The sequence below is a fragment of the Salmo salar genome, chromosome 20 (genome assembly GCF_965601325.2).
Source record: "Salmo salar chromosome 20, fSalSal1, whole genome shotgun sequence".
NCBI lineage: Eukaryota > Metazoa > Chordata > Actinopteri > Salmoniformes > Salmonidae > Salmo > Salmo salar.
In genome coordinates this window covers 16,834,144-16,859,099 of record NC_138310.1, presented here as the reverse complement: position 1 = coordinate 16,859,099, position 24,956 = coordinate 16,834,144, and the positions used below count along the sequence as shown (strand labels likewise).

The 24,956-nt window shown below is 42.5% G+C and overlaps 1 protein-coding gene across 3 annotated transcripts; it reads right to left on the bottom strand.

Annotated features, from left to right (window-relative positions):
* Positions 1 to 599: 599 nt before the first annotated feature.
* shoc1 (shortage in chiasmata 1) lies at positions 600 to 24,956 on the bottom strand. 3 transcript variants are annotated; one of them, XM_045703006.2, is made up of 29 exons: positions 24,812 to 24,956; positions 18,276 to 18,351; positions 16,620 to 16,749; positions 16,307 to 16,397; positions 15,771 to 15,973; positions 15,351 to 15,513; positions 15,034 to 15,139; positions 14,012 to 14,153; positions 13,723 to 13,839; positions 13,039 to 13,168; positions 12,466 to 12,560; positions 11,993 to 12,256; positions 11,837 to 11,866; positions 11,133 to 11,675; positions 10,823 to 10,978; positions 10,147 to 10,323; positions 9,775 to 9,867; positions 9,465 to 9,646; positions 9,203 to 9,275; positions 8,935 to 9,004; positions 8,660 to 8,838; positions 8,282 to 8,387; positions 8,065 to 8,176; positions 7,652 to 7,767; positions 7,482 to 7,569; positions 7,242 to 7,373; positions 3,804 to 3,953; positions 2,717 to 3,545; positions 600 to 2,512 (listed from the first exon to the last, which is right to left on the bottom strand). In XM_045703006.2, exons 3-29 carry the CDS (start codon positions 16,723 to 16,725, stop codon positions 2,427 to 2,429), a joined length of 4,539 nt encoding a protein of 1,512 aa, XP_045558962.2. In that variant the 5' UTR covers positions 16,726 to 16,749; positions 18,276 to 18,351; positions 24,812 to 24,956; the 3' UTR covers positions 600 to 2,426. The 3 variants fall into 3 exon arrangements, with proteins under 3 accessions (XP_045558962.2, XP_045558961.2, XP_045558965.2); XM_045703005.2 differs by having other exon boundaries at positions 24,740 to 24,833; XM_045703009.2 differs by lacking the exons at positions 15,771 to 15,973; positions 16,307 to 16,397 and having other exon boundaries at positions 24,740 to 24,833.

The window sequence follows — 24,956 nt, the reverse complement described above, 5'->3', positions numbered from 1 at the left end:
TATAGAGTAAAAAGTATCCTTATTTTCAGTGCAGGGACAATCCATATAAACCTGAATCCCCAGCAAAAACAAATACAAAGCACGTTTTATTTAACCAATGGTTATTTCACACACATCTCCCAAACAGAATATACATAGTATTCCTTTTGGAATTCTCTCGAACCCTGCAAAATGTTTCTCTCAGCAACTATTCACATTGCAGTGGAAATGCAGTGTCTGACTACATAAAGCATTTTTACAAGTTGTAACTGAGGTATTTGGGACCAGTATAGTCTTAGTCCCTTATTGTCGGTAAATACAGTGGCTATGCTTGTGAACGGAGCTTTTATTGCAGTCCTGATGTCCAGTCCACCTGCTGTTTCTCACTGCGGCACAGCTAAAAACACCAACCACGGAGACAGTGGACTGCTACGGAAAGGTCACAGGACGAAAGCATTAGACTAGACAGAAGATGTTTAGATATGCACTAAGTGAACATTTGAATTGATGGAAATTACTGACATACATTCATTTGAGTTCATAAATATTAATCCAGTCTTGTTCATGGTCCTGATACAATGCTTAACATGTTCTGGCAAAAGCAAAGAAAGATAGAGGACAACATTTCAGATTGCTTTTATTTAAAAAGTATCTTTAACGTCATATTTTTATATGAATTTGTAAAAGTCAAAATTACACAAAACTGTCTACACGCATCCTTCTTATAAAAAGATTCACAACATTTTTATTAAAAAAACAACTTACACAAAAATGTATGATTATTTTCCTAACAACAGTTGAACATTTAATAGTGTCCTATAAAACACTCAAGAACCTATGGTATATTACAGAGCCTTCAGAAAGTAGTCATACCCCTTGACTTTTTAGAAATGTTGTTATGTTACAGCCGGAATTTTAAATGGATTAAATTGAGATTTTGTGTCACTGGCCTACACACAATACACCATAATGTCAAAGTAGAATTAAACATTTAAAATGAAAAGCTGAAATGTCTTGAGTCAAGAAGTGTTCAACCCCTTTGTTGTGGCAAGCCTAAATAAGTTGTATGGACTCACTCTGTGTGCAATAATAGCGTTTAACATGATTTTTGAATGACTACCTCATCTCTGTACCCAACACATACAATTTATCTTTAAGGTTCTTCAGTCGAGTAGTGAATTTCAATCACAGATTCACAAAGACCAGGGCACCTATTGTTAGATGGGTAAAACAAATAAAATAAAGCAAGACATTGAATATCCCTAGTCACTCCACCTAGTCACTACACATATACAGGCGTCTTTCCTAACACAACTGCCGGAGAGGAAGGAAACCGCTCAGGGATTTCACCATGAGGCCAAAAACAGTTACAGTTTAATGGCTATGATAGGAGAAAACTGAGGATGGCTCAACAACATTGTAGTTACTATACAATACTAACCTAATTGACAGAGTGAAAAGAAGGAAGCCTGTACAGAATACAAATATTCAAAAATATGCAACCTGTTGGCAACAAGTGATTAAAGTAATACTGCAAAAAAATGTGGCAAAGCATTTCACTTTTTGTCCTAAATACAAAGTATTATGTTTGGGGCAAATCCAATACAACACATTACTGAGTAGCACTCTCAATATTTTCAAGCATAGTGGTGGCTGCATCATGTTATGGGTATGCTTGTAATCGTTAAGGACTGGGGAGTTTTTCAGAATAAAAAAGAAACTGAATGGAGCAAAGTACAGGCAAAATCCTAGAGGAAAACCTGGTTCAGTCTGCTTTCCACCAGACACTGAGAGATGAATTCACCTTTCAGCAGCACAATAACCTAAAACATAAGGTCAAATATAAACTGGAGTTGCTTACCAAGAAGAAAGTGAATGTTCTTGAGTGGCCAAGTTACACTTCTGATTTAAATCTATGGCAAGACCTGAAAATGGTTGTCTAGCAATGATCAACAACCAATTTGAAAGATCTGGAAGAATTTTGGGGGAAAAAAAGGCAAATGTTGCACAATCCAGGTGTGGAAAGCCCTTAGAGACTTACCCAGAAAGACTCAGCTGTAATCGCTGCCAAAGATGCTTCTACAAAGTACTGACTCAGGGGTGTGAATACTTATGTAAATAAGATATTTCTGTATTTCATTTTCAATACATTTCCCAAGATTTCTACTAAGATTTTGTTATTATGGGGTATTGTGTGTAGATGGGTGACAAACAAAATAAAAGTAATCCATTTTGAATTCAGGCTGTAACACAACAAAATGTGGAATAAGTCAAGGGGTATGAATACTTTCTGGAAGGCACTGTACCTGTATTTCTTACATACTGAATATCACCAGTTGTAGACAGGGCAAGGGACTGACAGGATTCTATCCTTGTAAGTTTTAAGAGTTTTCTGTTCATTTTTCAGGTCAATCTTACTATTTTGCCCTTTATAAATATGAGACGTTTTAGAAAAACCTTAGTCTTGTCTGTCCATCACTTCGGCCTGGCACCTTCTCATAACTGAGCTTTCCCCTCTTCAATGGCGTTAAAACTGGGGGGAAATAAGAAGAGTAAAATACATGAAAACAGGACAAAATAATCTCGTAATTGCTCACATTTACATAAATAATTATGTTCTTTTCACACTTCAGGCTATATTGGAACTTTTCCAAACCACTAAAGGAGTTTTCTAAAAACCTATTTAAATGCAAACTTGATTTCTCAGCACTCTAAACATGTTACTCTCAGTCTTTACCTGTGCCAGCCATCTCTGGGCCTTCTGCTCTCCTCTTCCTCTCCATCCCCGTTCTGTAACTGGTCCCGTAGTCAGGTGACACACTCATGTCTTCCCTCCCCTGGGCAGTGCTGTAGGGGCTGCCACTGCTTCTGCCCCCCCATGACAGAGCTCCTCTAGACGAGGCCAGGCTGGGGTAGTGGCTGACATCAGGGTAGTGCAGCCGGTCAGTGTACCCTACTGTAGAGAACGAGTACATCTGGTTGTCGGAGTACGCTGGTCTCTGTGTGTTGGTGCTGTAGCTGAATGAGGATGAGAGGCCCGTCGGAAATTTATTTTCTGGGGCGTAGTTTCTGGGGGAGCCACAGGACTCCTGGTGTAGGGGTGCGCTGCCCGTCCACTCCTCTCCTCCTCTTCCTCTATTCCAGCCTACAAACTTCAGCTCATCGCTCTCCTCAACCTCCCATGGGTTGTGGCTCCAGGTGTGCTGAAAAGGGGCCTGCTGGGAGCCAAAGGAGGGACTCAAGTCCACCTGGAAGTCTGCACCGTCTTCCTTGGTCATGACAGAGCTTTCTTCATAGAAGCTCCCCACTACACTCTCAGCACTGGGGGAGCTAGCGAGGAAGCAGTTGGAGTTGAATGGTTCTGGGTCGCGGTGTGTGTGACGGTTGCAGTCAGCGTGTAGGTCACGGCTTGTATGAGGGTCGGTGTGTGTGTATTGATTGTCTCTGCTTGTGGCCCAAGGCTCAGTGGGGCTATTGTGGTCTTTCTGATGAGTGAAGTCAGTGTGAGACTCTGTGGAGGAGGCAGCCGCAGTCAGCTTGTACAGAGACGTGGTGTCACTGAAGAGCTGAAATAAGAAGGAAGGTAATTATTTAAACTTTGTATTATCAATATAGCACCATCACAAAGTTTGGCTGATAAAACATAACTGAAGACAAAGTTCGTAATGATGAGGATGCAGATGTTCCATAGCATATGGAAAAGGCATACATCTACATTGTAATATACAAAAAAGTAAGATACAACCCCATATTTTCTTCCCAATGAAGGCAAGGTGTATGACAAGACTAGGAAACTCGTGAGAGGACATGGCTGGCCAGGTCACCTTGACGACTTTGTGAGGGACCTCAGGGAGCAGCTCCTGCAGCTGGGAGAGGGAGGCCCCCAGGAGCCAGTGGAGAGAGGGGCCCCTACTCAACATCAGCTGGGCCACCAAAGGGTTCACACAGGGGAAACCTAAGAGGCACCTCTCCTCCTGGGGGGAAGACATAAGGGAAGAGCAGCCGGTGAGACCAAATAAACAAACATGCACGCACACACACACACACACACACACACACACACACACACACACACACACACACACACACACACACACACACAGTACCAGTCAAAAGTGGACACACCTACTCATTCAAGGGTTTTTCTTTATTTTTACTATTTTCTACCTTGTCACAACACAACTGATTGGCTCAAATGCATTAAGAAGGAAAGAAATTCCACAAAGGCACACCTGTTAATTTAAATGCATTCCAGGTGACTACCTCATGGAGCTGGTTGAGAGAATGCCAGGAGTATGCAAAGCTGTCATCAAGGCAAAGGGTGGCTATTTGAAGAATTTCAAATATAAAATATATTTTGATTTGTTTAACACTGTTTTGGTTACTACATGATTCCATATGTGTTATTTCATAGTGTTGATGTCTTCACTATTATTCTACAATGTAGAAAATAGTAAAAATAAAGAAAAACCCTTGAATGAGTAGGTGTGTCCAAACGTTTGACTGGTACTGTACATCCAAATACACAAGAGCAAATACACATACAAACACATTCGCACACACACACGCACGCACACACAGACCGTCCACTGGGACAACTAATTCTCTCTGTTTAAACTGTATGCTTCCGTCATTAATTAACTAAATGATGACATCGGCACTATTATTCAGCACTCTGAAATTAACTACATTCATTTGGTATTTCATTAAGATCCCCCATTAGCTGTTGCGAAAGCAACATCTACTCTTCCTGGGGTCCACACAAAACATGACATAATACAGAACATTAATAGACAAGAACAGCTCAAGGACAGAACTACATCAATTTTAAAATGGCACACGTAGCCTACATATCAATACATACACACAAACTATCTAGGTCAAATAGTGGAGAGGTGTTGTGTGGTGTTGCTTTATCTGTTTTTTTAAAACAGGTTTGCTGTTCATTTGAGCAATATGAGATGGAAGGGAGTTCTATGCAATAATGGCTCTATATAATACTGTATGCTTTCTTGCATTTGTTCTGGATTTGGGGACTGTGAAAAGACCCCTGGTGGCATGTCTGGTGGAGTAAGTGTGTGTCAGAGATGAGTTTAAGTTGACTATGCAAACAATTTGGAATTTAATGTCTCTCATAAAAAAGAAGAAGTGATGCAGTCAGTCTCTACTCAACTCTTAGCCAAGAGAGACTGGCATGAATAGTATTTATACTAGCCCTCTGATTAAAATGAAGAGCAAGACGTGCCGCTCTGTTCTGGGCCAGCTGCAGCTTAACTAGGTCTTCCTTGCAGCACTCAATCACACGACAGGCCAACATTCAAGATAAGACAAAACTAGAGCCTGCAAGACTTGCTTTTTGAAGTGCGGTGTTATAAAAGCAGAGTTTCTCTTTATTACGGACAGACCTCTCCCCATCTTCACAACCATTGAATCTATATGTTTTGACCATGACAGTTTACAATCTAAGGTAACACAAAGTAATTTAGTCTCCTCAACTTTTTCTGGGTCGCACCCTTCATTATCAGATTCAGCTGAGGACTAGAACTTAGGGAATGATTTGTACCAAATACAATGCTCTTATTTTTAGAGATGTTCAGGACCAGTTTATTACTGGCCACCCATTCCAAAACAGACTGCAACTCTGTTAAGGGTTTCAGTGTCTTCATTAGCTGTGGTTGCTGATGTGTATATGGTTGAATCATCAGCAGAGATGGACACACATGCTTTGTTTAATGCCAGTGGCAGGTCATTGGTAAAAATATAAACAAGTAGAGGGCCTAGAGAGCTGCCCTGCGACACACCACACTTTACATGTTTGACATTATAGAAGCTTCCATTAAAGAAAACCCTCTGAGTTCTATTAGATAGATTGCCATATCGTGGATACAGAGCTGAGGTTGAAAAGCCATAGCACATACGTTTTCTCAACAACAGTTAATGGTCAATAATATCAAAGGCTGTAATGAAATCTAACAATACAGCTCCCACAATCTTCTTATTATCAATTTCTTTCAACCAATCATCAGACATTTGTGTCAGTGCAGTACATGTTGAGTGCCCTTCTCTATAAGCATGCTGACAGTCTGATAATTTGTTTACAGAGAAATAGCATTGTATTTGGTCAAACACAAATTTTTCCAACAGTTTGCTAAGAGCTGGCAGCAAGCTGATAGGTCTACTGTTAGAACTAGTAAAGGCCGCTTTACCACTCTTGGGTAGCGGAATGACTTTGGCTTCCCTCCAGGCCTGAGGACAAAGACTTTCCTCTAGGCTCAGATTAAAGATATGACAGATAGGAGTGGCTATAGAGTCAGCTACCATCCTCAGTAGCTTTCCATCAAAGTTGTCAATGCCAGGAGGTTTGTCATCATTGATTGATGATAAAAAAGAATCCACCAAAATTCTAACTTGCAATGCTTTTCTTTCATTATTTGTATTTTTATGCATGAGTATGATGGCTTACTGTTCGTTGTTGGCATTTCCTGCCTAAGTTTGCCCACTTTGCCAATGAAGTAATCATTAAAATAATTGGCAACATCAAATGGTTTTGTGATGAATAAGCCATCTGATTCGATGAAAGATGGAGTTGAATTTGTCTTTCTGCCCATAATTTAATTTCAAGTTTTTTATACAATTCATCTTGGCTTCATAATACAGTTTCTTCTTCTTTTGTTGAGTTTAGTCACACAATTTCTCAATTTGCAGTAAGTCAGATGTGCAGCCAGACGTATTAGCCACTCCTTTTGCCCCATCTCTTTCAACCATACCGTTTTTCCCATATCCTCATCAATCCATGGAGCACTCACAGTTCTAACAGTCAGTTTCTTAACAGGTGCATGTTTATCAATAATTGAAAGAAGCAATTTCATAAACTCATCAAGTGCAGTGTTTGGATGCTCTAGATAGTTAACTATTTGTTAACATCATCCACATAAGAGACACAGCTAAATCTTTTGTATGATCTCTTATACACTATTTTAGGCCCAGCTTTCGGAACTTCGACTTCCCTGATATAGACACTATTTTGTGATCACTGCATCCAATGGGTACGGATACAGCTTTAGAACAAAGTTCTACAGTATCAGTAAAAACAGATTCAACACATGTGGATGATCTTGTTCCTGTAGTGTTTGGAAACACCCCGGTAGGTTGATTAATAACCTGAACCAAATGATGATAATAGCAGTGGAAAGGATGAAAATACCACATGCTACTGAGAGATAAAAAGGCAGTTTGGTAAGACTACAGTAGTTACTAGTCACCTCTGAGGAAATCACAGAAAGCCATTCTCTGTCCAGGTAGCTGAGAGGATCTCTGTCACTGGACAGCAGTGTATGGAAGGCTATCTGGCAGATCCATTTGGCAATGTCCACCACTTCTGATACAATCAGCACCTGGTATTGAGAGAAATAAGTCAGCAAAAAGTTTTTTTAAAAGCATTCATAGAAATGTTGTATCAGGCATGCATGGTTGATTTTGATGAGAGCTGAAATGTATTTTACCTTGACATCCAGGTCCTCAGTCTTAAGGCCAAACAGCACCAGAGAGGAGTAGACCAACACCAGGTTGTTGAAGCCCTCGCTGGTCAACCTACACCCACAGAGACGACCACAAAGACAATTCAAAAATGTAATCTGTGGGAAATGTGTGCGCGTTGGTGGTGAGTACTAACCCAGAGTCCTGCTGGCAGTGAAGGATGAGCCAGCAGCAGCTGTACTGCAGAGACAGAGCAGTCAGTCGAATCACTAGACTCTCACAGGCCCGCTCCTGACACAGCTCCTCCTGCTCCTGGTGATGGGGGAGACCAGAGCAAAGAACACATATGCACAGTTTGAGAATAATGTCTTAACCTACAGTTCTTCTAGATATGAGACAGAAACAGAATAGAAAAGTGTTAACAACTGGGGAAATGTGGTATTCAACAATGTAATAATAGGATAGGGAGGGGAGTGGGCATACAGTACATTTTGGTGGAGAGACATTCTTCTGAAGAACATTTATTGGGAACTAAACAATGGATAAGATCCTTCTAAAGAAAGACAGAGAAAGGCCCTCTCTTCACTGGGACTGGTGAGGAGGACCTACTTGAATGATGACTGCAGTGCTTTCGTCGACTGTAATCACAGCATAGTGATGAGTCCCTCCAAGCATCTGTAAGGACTGAGAGTGGCTCCTCTCCAATACAGTCATATTACACCTGCAACAAAGAGACACATCCTCAAACCTACTCCAAATAATAAGGACAATAAAGTCAACAGATTTCAGAAGTGACTTGAAATAATTCAGTCGAAAGAAGACCCACGTTGACTCCAGTATCTGAAGCAACAGAGGACAGCTGAGCAGACCCTCGGTCACAAACAACACGAAGGGGACACTCTGCTCCAGGGACCAAGACTCAGGGTCACTCACTGGTGGATTAATACAAACACAGACACACAAGCACACACACATGGAAATTGGTGAAAGGAGAATTGATTATTATAGTACCTGTACATCTGCATTGCTTACTCTCTTGGGTTTAAAGCTCGGTTTCTGTATAAGCACTTCTGTTGTAAAAAGGGCTCTATAAATACATTTGATTATCACAATTGATCGATCATTTCAGAATTTCATGAGAAATGGCCAAGAAGCAATTAACACCATTTAAAAGAATCATCTTCCTGCCGAGTTCAATACAAACCAGAGGAATTAGGTATCCTGGTCTGGAAGGTGATGTGTGTGATGTTCCTCTCTGTGCAGACAGCAGCCCAGGGCGAGTGTTCCGTGTTGCTGTACTCCACCACCAGGGAGAAACAGTCCCAGGGGAAGTCGGCTTCCATGTGCTGACTACACACCACCACACAGCAACTATGCTGCAGGCTGGGAGAAGGGAGAAGGCATGACAGTATAATTTCTCAATAGGAGTTCCAATAAACAAAAGAAGTATGTGTAAATAAAGTTTTGGCAGATACTCACCTATCTAGCACTTTCGAACCCTCCAGCTTACTTCGACTCTCCTCAGGACACACTGCAGCTACAGCCTCACCTGGGACAGACACACACACTCAGATAGGGTAGGGCTGATTACTAAAGTAATCTTGCATAAGACTATTAAATAAAAACCGTGAGCAAGTGTAAGATAAATGCACCGCAACAGGCCATGTCTGCTTGAATTGGCATCACTGAGTAATACAAACCTGACAATATTAGATCAAGTCTGAGAGAAGCGAGAAAGTTTCCTTACCTGTGACTTGGCTTAGGGCTTTAATAAGCATTGCTCTGGCACAGTCCAAGTCCATTGTTATTATCACCAGAACCTACAATATAAAATGTATTTACCTCTGAATTACTACAGTCATCAATTGTGATGACTTTCACAACGTAGTCTGGTTTGTGGTGAAGTTCACATACTGTAGATCCTATTGTGCCTTTTAGCTGTCATGTTGAATGAATTGCAACGTTTACTTTTCATATCCATATGCATTTTGATAGGAAAGAAAACTCACTTTGGAGTTTTGGACCCCATTGGTCTTGCTCTGCACCCATGTGGTCAGCTGTTCCTGCAGTTCCAGTATCTTAGGATTGGGCTCTTGTTTTTTCTGACTGAGATACAGAACAATCTCCAGCTTTCTCACTAGCTTGTCCAGACTCTGCCCCGCGCAGGCCTCTGTGGCCTTGGATAGGTACTCTTGTTACAGGACCAAAAAGAGGGAAGTTCCAGATATATAGAGGACAAAACCGTGGTTTGCGATCAATTAAAAGCATTGTTGAATAGCAGTGTGCTGAAGTTGACATTTTCAACTCCTGTATACTGACCCACTGCAGTGCTGAGGTCACACTTGAAGAGCAGGTCCTTCACTGTCACAAGGACATGTATCAGTGCCACATAGTTAAACAAAGCCTCTGGGTCTGCAACACAACATCAAACAACTTCTTCTATATGTCAGGCCATAAAATGAGACGTTCAGATTCAATTACTAGGGTGCAGTATATTATTACCTTAATTTGTATTACTTTAATCCTTTCAATCGTGGTTTAAACACGGTTTATCAGATCAGAAATCTACTAAACAAATGGAAAGTCAAGGAAGAACACGCCAGAATAAGCCAACACATATATATATACACCAGTGTCCAAGCATGATGGGTGCCTGACTGGTTGTGTTTGGTAAATGTGTGTGTGTCTCACCCTGGCCTTGTCGAATGCTGAGCTCCTTCTCCTGCTGTTTCAGTAGGAAGCGTGTGTGGTCCGGGTACAGGATGCTGAAGTCTCCACAGGCTGTGTTAGTCAGCCCCAGCTCCCTGGCTCTGGACAGGCAGGGCAGAGCAAACGCCTGCAGCTCTCTGTACGCCCAGAACTGACTCTCTGCAGGAGCACAGAGGGAGGGGAGGCAGCTGTAACTGTGCTCAGAATTGGACGTGTGTCATGGTTAGCAGCTTGATGTTTATTGGGATGAATCTTGTCCTGGAGGCAGAGCTGAGTAATATCCTCTAAATTGGCCAGCTGCAAAGTCCAAATTGACTATATATCATAATAATTCATGAAATGGTCTTAATTTAAGGTTAGTGTTAGGGATAAGGTTAACAGTGTGGTTAAGGTTAGGTTTAAAAATATATTTTAGGACATTGTGGCTGTGCCAGCTAGTGACTACCCTGCAGAGCTGCCTCCAGTACATGAGTCATCACAATGAATGCCAACCTGCTCATGGTTAGGGGACGATGGAATCAGTTTTCACAGCATCGTCTGCATTTGATTATCAATATACTGTAGCTATATACATGTTTAGTAACAGTATTTAACTATTAATATAGGTGAACATAGTATTATTATTTAGTTCAATGTGTACCACAGTACTGCACTGTACCTGTGGCTTGGATGTGTATGACTTTGCTGTTATGTCTGTCCTCAGGGACAGGCTGAATGATTGCCTCAGGGGCTCTGATGTCATTTCCTGTGACTGCATAGGCAGGCCTCATTTCTGTCGTAGGTGGCTGTGGTGTCTGCTGTTCCACCTGTGCCACTGAAAATCACTCACTTACTTATTAAATAAGTTAAATGCTTAGAGGGCCTAAAATAATCTCACAAACCCATGTTGCTGTGAATACTGCTTGTCATGGTGAATTGCCATGAACATGGACAGTAAAATATCATATCGTATCTACTTCATACTCTACCTGGGGTGCTTGTATAGTTCTGAGGCGACACCGAGACGTAGGTTCTCTGTTGGGCCCTTAACATCATGAAAGTGGACAGAGGGTCTAAGTCCTTCTGAGGTTTAGCCACTGGGAGACTCATGTGACGGTCTCTCACACTGGGTCTGGGGGTTGGGAGCTTGGATACATTAGCTGTCTGGTCAGGTAAACCCTCCTTCTTCTGAGGTCTAACGGCATGGTTTAACTTCTCCAGGTAAGTAGTGGTGGTAGCCTGTGCTGCTGAGATGGCCATACTCCCAGCTCTCTCTATCTCACGAGAAGTTGAAACAGCCTGCGTTGAAAAGACCACAGTCCCAGATCTCTCTTTCTCTTGGGAAGAAGTAGATGCTTGGGCTGTGAGGGCCACATTCCCGGTTCTCTCTCTCTCCTGGGAAGTGGAAACAGCTGGTGCTGAAACGACTGTGTTCCCAGCTCTCTCTCTCTCCTGATGATATAGCACAACCATGGGCGTTGCATTCTTCAGGATAGACCTGCCTTTGATCTCACTTGGTGGGCCTGACAACTCTAGGGACAGATAGAGGAGCGAGATCCAGAACTTTGCTGCAGCCATATTATACACACTTTCAATGTTTTTTTGAGGCACTGCGGAAGATAGCGGCAGCAAAGTGCTTATTATATTATATGGTAATAAACTGATTCATATATCGGCCTGATATTAAACTTACCAGAGTGATCTACAGATTCACTCAATATATCTGTAAAACAAGATAACACAATATCCTCAATAAGTTTCACGCTTTGAAAGAATTTACTAAGTTACCTAGACAGGTAGCTAGCAATACTGCAGTGGGACAATAGTTTTATAGATCAGTCAAACTTACTGTCCATCTGACAGGGTGATAGTAGTGTGAAGTCCTCTATCATACTGCTCAATGTCTCCATAAGGTGGGGTTGGTCTGAGATCATCATACTCTCAGTGAAGTCAGAGGAACCATTCCCATACATCCCTGTCAGTCCTGGTGAGTTTGTTCCCAGGAGTGATAGTTCCATTCCTTCATCGAGTCTCACAGAGTTGTCCCGACCAATCCCTAATAAGACTTCGGTCAAAGGCTGGAGCTGCACAACGGATTCTGACTTCTGAGGCTCTGTTAGCATTTAGCAAAGAGAAGAATATGTATTTTTAGTAATGCAATGCTGCTAACAACGCAATGTGCAAAATGCAGCATGAATGCAGGCAAAGGAAGTGTGACAGAGGGAACTTAGGTAACGGTGAACTGGTAACAGTGGATATTGTAATTTGTGATACGTCTTGTTATGTCACACACCTCATCTAACTACAGTACTATGCTCTTACCTGCCAAAAGAAAGCCCACTACCAAGTCAAGGTGCTTCTCTGCCCTCCAAAGTGCCTGTTCCATCTCCTCCTGATCTTTCTCAGACACAAAATAACTACAAGACAATCACCGGCCCCATGAGACCCTGCATCACTTAGTGGCACGCTGCATCACTTAGTGGCACGCTGCATCACTTAGTGGCACGCTGCATCACTTAGTGGCACGCTGCATCACTTAGTGGCACACTGCATCACTTAGTGGCACGCTGCATCACTTAGTGGCACGCTGCATCACTTAGTGGCACGCTGCATCCCTTAGTGGCACGCTGCATCACTTAGTGGCACGCTGCATCACTTAGTGGCACGCTTACAGAGCCATATATAGAGACATGATGTACTGTGTATATGGTGCAGCACACTTAGTAATGGAATCTCAGAACAACATTGCAGGTTGCTATATCCTGTATCCTGATATAAGCAGCCACATCTGCAGTGGTAGAACACGCCAAGGAATGTACCCCAGCTATGAAAAATACATGGTATTATCTCTCTAGTCTTACCCTCACACTGGTGATAGGTCAAGAGGTGACTTACTATCTGTAGAGTGGAGAGATCTGCTCAGCTGGGAGTTGGGAGGAGGCCAGACAGAGCTGGGTCAGGTTGGGCTTGGGAGAGGGGGTGAGGGGTAGGTCCATCTCCATCTGAGTAGGCAACACCAAGTGATCTGATAGGAGGGGGGTGGAAATTCTAATAATTCACACATTGATTTGGTTATACCATATGTCGATAATACATTGTATGTAGCCATTCTGTTGATTTATTGACTCTTGACACATAATGAGAATATACAGTAAAGTGAGATCTACAGTAAAGTGAGATCTACAGTAAAGTAAGATCTACAGTAAAGTGAGATCTACAGTAAAATAAGATCTACAGTAAAGTGAGATCTACAGTAAAGTGAGATCTACAGTAAAGTAAGATCTACAGTAAAGTGAGATCTACAGTAAAGTAAGATCTACAGTAAAGTGAGATCTACAGTAAAATAAGATCTACAGTAAAGTGAGATCTACAGTAAAGTGAGATCTACAGTAAAGTGAGATCTACAGTAAAGTAAGATCTACAGTAAAGTGAGATCTACAGTAAAATAAGATCTACAGTAAAGTGAGATCTACAGTAAAGTAAGATCTACAGTAAAGTGAGATCTACAGTAAAATAAGATCTACAGTAAAGTGAGATCTACAGTAAAGTAAGATCTACAGTAAAGCGATAGTTTTGTACCTGATGACTTGAGATCCAGCAGGATTTCATTAATCTCACAGTGAGAGTCATTGACTGGCAGCCTTGGCACTTCAAACTGGGATATGTCCACTGACTCAAGTGCATCTGAGGGAGTTGCTGAAAGAAAGAAAGAACATATAAAACAGGTTGTTATTGGTAAGGAATATTTCTTCTCAATGACTTAACTGGCTCAAGGTTAAATAAACAGATGACACAGGACTTTGCAATTAGCCTCAATCACAGTCATTCTACACGGTAAATGCTGTTCCTAGATATAGTTACCCCCCACCTTTAGTGAGCATATCCAGGCAAGAAGTTCGCTCCTCCATCAATTCGGGCACAACATTCAATAGTTTAGGAATATTTGAAAAAGGGAGGCAATCTTCCCTCTTGGGTGTGCAGGTGTCCATTTCAACAGGTAACATCAGAGACTATAAGAAAGGAATAACATTGAATCATTTATACAATCTGGTAACTATTTGCTAAACAGATTTGTTATATAATCTTCCTCCTCAGTGTCCTGTATGATCATCTCTTCATTCTCTATGATTGTATTTGTACTAAGATTTTTTTGGGACAAACCTTGAGCCTTTCTTTATTAGATCAACTGGTGCTGGGGTTCAGCTTGACGGTAAGGATGCATTACTTTGATTTCATCATCAGGATTTGGATCAGAACAAAGTATACATAATGAATCTCTTTTATGTATGGTAAATGTTTTATACATAAATGCAAGTGCTAAAGAAAAGCCAAGAAAATTACTTTAAAATGCTGCATGAATAAATTTAAAAAATGGTAACGCAAAGCGAACCCTAAATGCCTGTGAAGCCTTATGTATTTTTGTTTAAAGATGCACTACGCAGAAATCGCTCCACCATTTCCTGGTTGCTAAAATTCTAATAGTTCGCTTAATTTCAGTTTATGTGACAAAACGAGCAGTCATAGTGTAGAGTATCATTATACCATCTAAACCACTGTGAAACATATTTTACTTTCAGCTTTGCACACCAGCTTCAAACAGCTGAAACTACAATATTTTTGGTTATGGAAAAGACGCAAAAATGAAACTTAAGAACGGGAAGCATAAAAATAGCACACACAACAGATCTACCGCTTCTTTAGACCTATAACTCATATTTCTGTGTGAATTTAGTTGGGTCGCCAGAAAAGTTACATATTGTAGCTTTAAATGTGTATACCCTGTGTATAAAGATTGTCTTTGTTTTGTATACTGTGATACAAAGTATGACTATATTTTGTTACATTTGTTGTTAATAAAACATTGAAATAATAATAATACAAATAAATGACCTCTTCATTCAACAACAACTCTTTGCTAAAGTCCTCGTCAGTGTTTGAACAGGTTTCGGAGCTTTCCGTCTCTGCATCAAGGGGTACCTCATAGGCCGCACAGTGCCTGAAAGCCCAATTGACATTAAATAGTTTACAAAACAAAAACAGATCATTAAGTAATACTACACAACAAAGACAACTGTATATTACCACCATGAATGAAAATATCCTTAATGAATTGAAAATTGTCCATGGTTTTCTATGAGGATGATTCATTAATTTAATTCCAATTCCCTTACTGAGTTCACTGAAATGACCCCAATACTGTTGCCTACCTGAATATAGCTTCCTCTGACAGGGTGCCTCCAGTGGAGCTGAGAAGAGGATCTGACACAGGCAGGTTCCTCAGTCTGGATAACTTGGCTTTCATGGAGGGCAGATGTTTCCTGAACTGTGGCAAGTGATCAGCAAACAGAACCTCCTCTGGCATGACAAGATCTGAGAGGACAATACAGGTTTGGTTATATCAGTACATGTTCACATAGTTATTTTGCGACTTGTTTCTTTTAACTTACCTCCACTGACATAGACACTGCTTATAGCACATACCTAGGAAAGGATATCTCTGGATATGTAATTCAAAATAATTCAAGGGATTTTCCTCTTCATCGTTATTCATCCAATAACAGGAAAATAACATTGTCTGATACACAGTGTAGGAATATTTACATTGAAGCATTACATTATGAACTGACCATCATGCTGATGACTTGGCCTCATTTTCTCTCCTGTGCTCTTGCTAAAGGATTCATTACAGACAAAGTGTCCCTTGTCCTTCCTAGCCTCTCTCAGGAGCCACGCTGCTTCATCTCTATCTAAATCAAGCTGCGAGTTAGGGTTGGAGCTCGATATCACCTCCAGAAGATCCACTCTCACCTGGGTCAGACTAACACTCAGCCTGAAAAATTACATCATGATGAGAAAACCCTGTCAAATTTACATTTACATTTTAGTCATTTAGCAGACGCTCTTATCCAGAGCGACTTACAGTAGTGAATGCATACATTTCATACATTTTTTTTTCTGTGCTGGCCCCCCGTGGGAATCGAACCCACAACCCTGGCGTTGCAAACACCATGCTCTACCAACTGAGCTACAGGGAACAAATGTAGCGCATACAATCCTTCAGTAACTTCTCAGGTGTAAAGTGAACTTTAAGCATTTGGATTGTCTTTAAACATAAAAATGGTGTACAGTAGCCTATATACATGTTTTCAAATGAAGTGTTTACTTCTCAAGAGAGGATGTTGGTTGTCCTTTAATGCTCAAGTCATCTAGTACAGATCCACTGACAAACAGTTTGCAGTTGGAAATCACATTCCCTGTCAAAACAAGGAATAGGAAAAACGTGTCTATGAGTCCTTATCTAACCACTGCTGATGCAATAATGTAAATGTTTAGACTCCTTCCTATAGATAATCATAATCATACAAATCTGTGTTGGCCCATACATAATTGAAGCATTTACATTGAAAAACCTTGGAATAGGGCCAACTGCTGTGTAGTCGGGTAGATAAGTAATTAAAAAGAGTAACTCAACATACCTCTGCTCCATGGTTTCCTGTAGGTGACCTCAGGGGGGTTACCAGTGTGGGGGTAGAGGTCACTGCTACCCAGATGGTAGGGCATCGGAAGGGCCAGCCAGTTCATGGTCAATTTGAGACTAGTAGAAGCCTATAGATTGAGACAACGATGCAATCTAACATCAGACCAAGGTTCAAATAAAGCAATTTTATACGAGACAGCATAGTAAAGTACTTTTTTCAGCATGGCTGCAGTTATATGTATGAGGCAAAGCCGAAAATAATACCTTGAATAAATCATTTCAAATACTTTAGCTGTACTCGATTGAGTTTGCCTGTTGCAATGGAAGCAATAAAAAAAAACATTGGTAACAATATACAACACTAATTTATGTTTACTAGAAATGTACATTTACATTTAAGTCATTTAGCAGACGCTCTTATCCAGAGCGACTTACAAATTGGTGCATTCACCTTATGATATCCAGTGGAACAACCACTTTACAATAGTGCATCTAAATATTTTAAGGGGGGGGGGTTAGAAGGATTACTTTATCCTATCCTAGGTATTCCTTAAAGAGGTAGGGTTTCAGGTGTCTCCGGAAGGTGGTGATTGACTCCGCTGTCCTGGCGTCGTGAGGGAGCTTGTTCCACCATTGGGGTGCCAGAGCAGCGAACAGTTTTGACTGGGCTGAGTGGGAACTGTGCTTCCTCAGAGGTAGGGAGGCGAGCAGGCCAGAGGTGGATGAACGCAGTGCCCTTGTTTGGGTGTAGGGCCTGATCAGAGCCTGAAGGTACGGAGGTGCCGTTCCCCTCACAGCTCCGTAGGCAAGCACCATGGTCTTGTAGCGGATGCGAGCTTCAACTGGAAGCCAGTGGAGAGAGCGGAGGAGCGGGGTGACGTGAGAGAACTTGGGAAGGTTGAACACCAGACGGGCTGCGGCGTTCTGGATGAGTTGTAGGGGTTTAATGGCACAGGCAGGGAGCCCAGCCAACAGCGAGTTGCAGTAATCCAGACGGGAGATGACAAGTGCCTGGATTAGGACCTGCGCCGCTTCCTGTGTGAGGCAGGGTCGTACTCTGCGAATGTTGTAGAGCATGAACCTACAGGATCGGGTCACCGCCTTGATGTTAGTGGAGAACGACAGGGTGTTGTCCAGGGTCACGCCAAGGTTCTTAGCACTCTGGGAGGAGGACACAAGGGAGTTGTCAACCGTGATGGCGAGATCATGGAACGGGCAGTCCTTCCCCGGGAGGAAGAGCAGCTCCGTCTTGCCGAGGTTCAGCTTGAGGTGGTGATCCGTCATCCACACTGATATGTCTGCCAGACATGCAGAGATGCGATTCGCCACCTGGTTATCAGAAGGGGGAAAGGAGAAGATTAATTGTGTGTCGTCTGCATAGCAATGATAGGAGAGACCATGTGAGGATATGACAGAGCCAAGTGACTTGGTGTATAGCGAGAATAGGAGAGGGCCTAGAACAGAGCCCTGGGGGACACCAGTGGTGAGAGCACGTGGTGCGGAGACAGATTCTCGCCACGCCACCTGGTAGGAGCGACCTGTCAGGTAGGACGCAATCCAAGCGTGGGCCGCGCCGGAGATGCCCAACTCGGATAAATCATTGGCTAACACACAGGCTTCAGATAGAGGGGAAAGGCCTAAGTAGTCAACTCACCTCAGAAGAATAGTCAAGAGCTCTATATTTGACTGCTGAGAAAATATGACTTGAGAAAGAGCACCCATCTTCAGACCTGGATGGGGACAAACAAAAGTAGAGCAAGAATGGAGAGTCAAGATCTGAGTAGCACTTGTTGTGCAGAATCTTTATAACTCTAATAGATTGATCATATTAGAGAAACGGACTTAAATTATGGATATTGGTCCTGTAACGCTAACATACTGTATTTCCATGACTTATTAGCCTATAGTATTGTGTAATGTGGTGACATGTGAGCCAGTGGCTGCATGAAGATAAACACACAAATTAACACAGGTATTTGGACTGTGTCAGATGCAACAGATTGTAAACCAAAAAAAAGAAAGAAAAAAAACAACAATGTATCACTACTAAAGAGAAGAGCATTCCATCAGCCCAGGTTTGATTGAGTTTCAAATATTTTCAAATAATAAATGATTCATTCGAGCAAAATAGAGTATTTTGTATCATGGCTCCTCACCGTATTTTGTCTTAAAACATTTGCATTTGTTTGACTTGTGAAATGCACTCCAACTCAGAGATTAAGATTAATGTACTTTTGACAGATATTTTATTTAAAAAGAAGGTACACAATGAGTACATCCGTATATTTTAAGAATGTACTTGGCTTCATGTCGTCAATATCCAATGAAAATGTCTGATGGCAATCCTTGAGAACTCAGTTAGGGACACAGTAGGAAGCAACGTGGGTGGTGTGCCGGCTGTAATGAGTTTTACACCTACAGTATAATGTGATTTAAATCACATTTCAGAGACTGGAAATTCCTGACCACTATTTTGATTTCATGCCCACAGATACTCCCAGGTGTATTTTTCAGACGAGCCAGGCTACAACCAAAGAGGAGATGAACACCACTGATAATTAACACCCTGCAGTCTCTAACCTCTCCTACAGCAACATAACCGGACTACTCTTCAATTACTATTACAGTGCATTCGGAGGGTATTCAGACACCTTGACTTTTTAAACATTTGTTACGTTACAGCCTTATTCTAAAATTGATTAAACTGTTTCCCTCATCAATCTACACACAATACACCATAATGACAAAGCAAAAACATTTTTTTTTATGTAGGCAAATTTATAAAAAATCAAAAACAGAAATATCTTATTTATATAAGTATTCAGATCCTTTGCTATGAGACTCGAAATTGAGCTCAGGCGCATCCTGTTTCCAATAATCATCCTTGAGATGTTACTACAACTTGATTGGAGTCCACCTGTGGTCAATTCAATTGATTGGACATGATTTGCAAAGGCACACACCTGTCTATATAAGGTCCCACAGTTGACAGTGCATATCAGAGCAAAAACCAAGCCGTGAGGTCGAAGGAATTGTCCGTAGAGCTCCGAGACAGGATTGTGTCAAGGCACAAATCTGGGGCAGGGTACCAACAAATGTCTGCAGCAATGAAGGTCTTCAAGAACACAGTGGCACCACCAAGACTCTTCCTAGAGCTGGCCGCCCGGCCAAACTGAGCAATCGGGGTAGAAGGGCCTTGGTCAGGGAGGTGACCAAGAACCTGATGGTCACTCTGACAGAGCTCCAGAGATCCTCTGCGGAGATGAGAAAATCTTCCAGAAGGACAACCATCTCTGCAGCACTCCCCCAATCAGGCCTTTATGGTAGAGTGGCCAGACGGAAGCCACTCCTCAGTAAAAGGCACATGACAGCACACTTGGAGTTTGCCAAAAGGTACCTAAAGACTCTCAGACCATTCGAAACAAGATTCTCTGGTCTGATGAAACCAAGATTGAACTCTTTGGCCTGAATGCCAAGTCACGTCTGGAAGAAACCTGGCACCATCCCTACGGTGAAGCATGGTGCTGGCAGCATCATGCTGGGGGGGATGTTCTTCAGCGGCAGGGACTGGGAGACTAGTCAGGATCGAGGGAAAGATGAACGGAGCAAAGTACAGAGAGATCCTTGATGAAAACCTGCTCCAGAGCACTCAGGACCTCAGACTGGGGCTTAGGTTCACCTTCCAACAGGACAACGACCCTAAGCACACAGCCAAGACAACGCTGGTGTGGCTTCGGGACAAGTCTCTGAATGTCTCTGAGCCCGGACATGAACCCAATCAAACATCTCTGGAGAGACCTGAAAATAGCTTTTCAGCGATGCTCCCCATTCAACCTGACACAGCTTGAGAGGATCTGCAGAAAATAATAGGAGAAACTCCCCAAATACAGGTGTGCCAAGCTTGTAGCTTCATACCCAATAGGACTTGAGGCTGTACTCGCTGCCAAAGGTGTTTCAACAAAGTACTGAGTAAAGGGTCTGAATACTTATGTAAATGTGATATTTTTAATATGTTTACATTTTTTTTAAAGAATTTGCAAACATTTCTACAAACCTATTTTTACTTTGTCATTATGGGGAATTGTGTTTAGATTGATGAGGGAAAAACACAAATGTAATCCATTTTAGAATAAGGCTGTAACGTAACAAAATGAGGAAAAAGTCAAAGGGTCTGAATACTTTCCGAATGCACTGTATACTGTTTGCCAAGTCTCCTACTTTGTAGTTGGCCTTCCTGTTAACGGCTGGGTGATGTGGCTGATTTTTACTGACTCTGGGTTGGCTGCAGAAATCTTCATCCTCAAGTTGAGCAAGACTGAGATCCTCCACTGCATAGGTAACGTATACAACCGTAATGGGGGTTAACATCCCTCTTGGAAAAGTGGCAGCCTTCATGTGGGATTTTCTCTGGATTGGTTGTCCCCTGTTCCAGTGCTGTGTTTTTGTGGTTTTCTTAAAGTTCAGACCCCTTAGATACAGGGTGTAGTGTAGTGGTTTAGTTTGTAGTTGTGGTTAATTATGTGGTCTTTGGAATCTTCAATCCTCATGTACCATACTATGGGATCTTGGTCTCGTTCCTGATTCCTTTTGGTGATGTTGTTTTTCTGCCTCTCAGTTATCAGGGCTCTTAAACAGCCCGGGGAAGGAGAGAGGAAGGCGGGAAATAACATGAAGGTCTTTAGGATCATTTTGACTCTCATGACTACCATATGTGGCGGTAAACTATGTCCCATTGTCACGTCCTGACCATAGTAAGATGTTATTTTCTATGGTAGCTTAGGTCAGGGCGTGACAGGGGGTGTTTTGTGTTTTTCTATTTCTATGTTCTTAGGTTCTAGTTTTTGTATTTCTATGTTGGCTTGTTTGGGATGATCTCCAATTGGAGGCAGCAAGCAGCCCGGTGCGCTCGGTGCAAGCTCCTCACAGCTGCCGTGCTAGAGTTGGTATTTGAGCCAGGAAGGAGTATGCCTGCTCAGCGTTCCTGGTCTCCGGTGCGTCTTCTCGGTCCAGGTTATCCTGCGCCAGCTCTACGCACGGTAACCCCAGTTCGCCAACACAAACCTGTGCGACCTGTCACAACGCCTCGCGCTTGTCGGGCTACGGAGGTTATCCAGCCAGGACGGGTTGTGCCAGCCATAAGCTCCAGACCACCAGTGCGCCTCCATAGCCCAGTACGTCCTGTGCCTGCTTCTCGCACTCCCCCTCCAGTGCGCCTCCATAGCCCAGTACGTCCTGTGCCTGCTCCTCGCACTCTCCCTCCAGTGCGCCTCCATAGCCCAGTACGGCCGGTGCTTGCTCTGAGCACCTGGTCCTCAGTGCGTCTCTCCAGTCCGGTGAGACCTGTTCCAGCTCCACGAGAAAAGCCTCCAGTGATAATCTATGGTCCGAAGCCTGTAGAGATGATCCATGGCACAAAGCCTCCAGTGATGATCCATGGCCCGGAGCCTGTAGGGATAATCCATGTTAAGAAGCCTGTAGGGATTATCCATGGTCCGGAGCCTGTAGGGATAATCCATGGCAAGAAGCCTGTAGGAATGATCAATGGCCGGGAGCCTGTAGAGATGATCCATGGCACGAAGCCTCCAGTGATGATCCATGGAGCGGAACCTGTATTGATGATCCATGGCATGAAGCTTGCAGCAACGGCCCCTAGTCCGGAGCCTCCGGCGACGCTCCCCAGTCCAGAGCCTCCGGCGACGCTCCCCAGTCCGGAGCCTCCAGCGATGCTCCCCAGTCCGGAGCCTCCAGCGACGCTCCTCCAGCGACGCTCCTCCAGCGACGCTCCCCCAGCCCCGGAACCTCCTGAGACGGCCTGCAGCCCAGAGCCTCCAGCGGTGGCCTGCAGCCCAAAGCCTCCAGCGGCGACCTGCAACCTAGAACCTCCAGCGGCGGCCTGCAGCCCGGTTCTTTCGACGACGATCCACGGTCCGGTGGTAATAAAGCAGAAGGATCAGCGGGTGGAGCGGAGATTACGCTCAACCAGAGCCGCCTCCTCTGCTGGAGGTTAAGGTTATGTGGACTGCATTTGAGCCGCCATAAACAGGAGTTGCCCACCCTACCCTCCTTTTTGTTTTTGTTTGTTTAAGTTGCATTCGGAGTCTGCAACTTGGGGGGGGGGGTACGGTCACGTCCTGAGCATAGGAAGATGTTATTTTCTATGGTAGAGTAGGTCAGGGCGTGACAGGGGGTGTTTTGTGTTTTTCTATGTTTTCTATTTCTATGTTCTTAGGTTCTAGTTTTTGTATTTCTATGTTGGCTTGTTTGGGATGATCTCCAATTGGAGGCAGCTGGTCCTCGTTGTCTCTAATTGGAGATCATATTTAAGTAGGGGTTTTTCTTCCTGGGTTTTGTGGGTGATTATATTTTGAGTAGTGTTTGTTTCTCTCTGCGTCACGGTTTGTTGTTTTGTCATTTTCAGTTATTTGTGTATTGCAAAGTTTCACGGATTTAATAAAATGTGGAACTACAACCACGCTGCACTTTGGTCTGCTCCTTTTGACAGCCGTGACAGCCGTTACTTGTTGTTTTCATCCTGTTTGATCAATCAAATATAGCGGAATTGTTCCCGGTGTTTGCATCACAGTGGCTGTATTCTGTGGGTTAGTGCAGCCCCTTCTCTACCTCCACAGGGCTGGGAAACTGCCCTGTATTAAATCAAATAACATTTTATTTGTCACATGCGCCGAATACAACAGGTGTAGACCTTACAGTGAAATGCTTACTTACAAGCCCTTAACCAACAATGCAGTTTTAGGGTTCCAAAAGATGTACATTGAGGTGGACACTATAGCTCAAATGTAGCTATGTTAGCCTATATTCTTTGAGAATTAAACAACTAAACATATTCCCAGACTGTAGCTTTAAAATCCTGATATTAGGCTAAGCCAAGAGTTTTCAAAGTGGGGCCTGCAGGGGGTCCGCAGCCAGACCTCAAAATGAAAATACATGAATAATGAATATTACTAACAGATGAAACAACTTTTGGCCAAAGGATCTGTGAAATAAGTTTAAAGTGTGTAATACAATGTAATATTATGTTCTTAACCCTGGGCAACATGGGCCTGGGAGGCTCACAGGGATATTGTTAGGCACAGTACTCCACCACTTATACATTTCTTAACTCAAAACATGTATTTATTTTCACATCAATGCAGGTTTAAAACTTTAAAGTTTTCTCTCTGCCTCATGGCTAAATGTGTTGCAGCATATTAGCGGTAAAGCGGCAACAACCCAAAATCTCTGCCCCATGGAAAAATATGTAGAATTGTAGAAAGTTTGCTTGAAAACTGCAAAATTTCCTCTCCAGGCCGAGACTTGGTTCATCCAGCCATGCACTGCAGATGTCATAGTAAAACTCCTTGTAGACTATTTTTATCGCACTCCAGTTGTGTTATGATTATGAGGGGGTCCCTGATGAATTTGCTATCACAAAATGGGATCCCTGGCCCCCCAAAAATTGAGAACCCCTGGTCTAGGCTATATGTTGTTCTGTTAACTAATAGTTTATTGTAGCTGTAAATTAGTTACACCTTGTGATTCATTTTAGTTAGTACACCCTATTGAAGATAAAACTCCTCTGATATAGGCCTTAGTAGGGAGCACTTGGCCGATACTGTACTGTATTTTGTACAATGCATTACCCAGGGCCTAAATAAGCTTACTGTATGATCTTTAGACATGTGTTTTTGTTGCTAAAGAGATAACGTTATTAACTATATTATAATGAGTATAGTGTTATACAAAACCAATGTCTTCGTTGTAATAGAAATTATGCCAAATTTAGTTATCTACTATTCTCATGAAGTACATTAAGCAGGATATTACAAGGATTCTGTTAGATAACTCTTTTTAAATTGACATTCGTTCTCTAGTATGATGTTGGATAGCTAAAGCCAACCAGGCCACAGAGGCTAACTAACCTAGCTAGCTAACGTTCGCTATCTTCACTGCCAAAACAAATCAAATGTGGGTTAGCGGAGCTAGCTATCAAGCTCTGGACATGGACTCAAGCTCTCAACAACAAAAAAATAACAGGAAGACAGTTAGTTGTATATAACCAACCATACATTTTTGTTCAATACTTATAGCTAGCTAGCTACGTTATTATATGACACTTACATGGCGGCGCCAATGATATACCTTCATCAAAAAACAAATGAAATAACAACCTCTTCTTTACTTCAGTCTCACCTCAACTTTCGATGCCCTCGTGACCTTCACTTGACAGATAATCATGACGTCACGAGTCGGCCTTTCTCCCAGGATCTCGGTTTCCACTAGACAATACAGCCACAAAGTCAGATTCACAGCCACAAAGTCTACATAAATTGTCTAC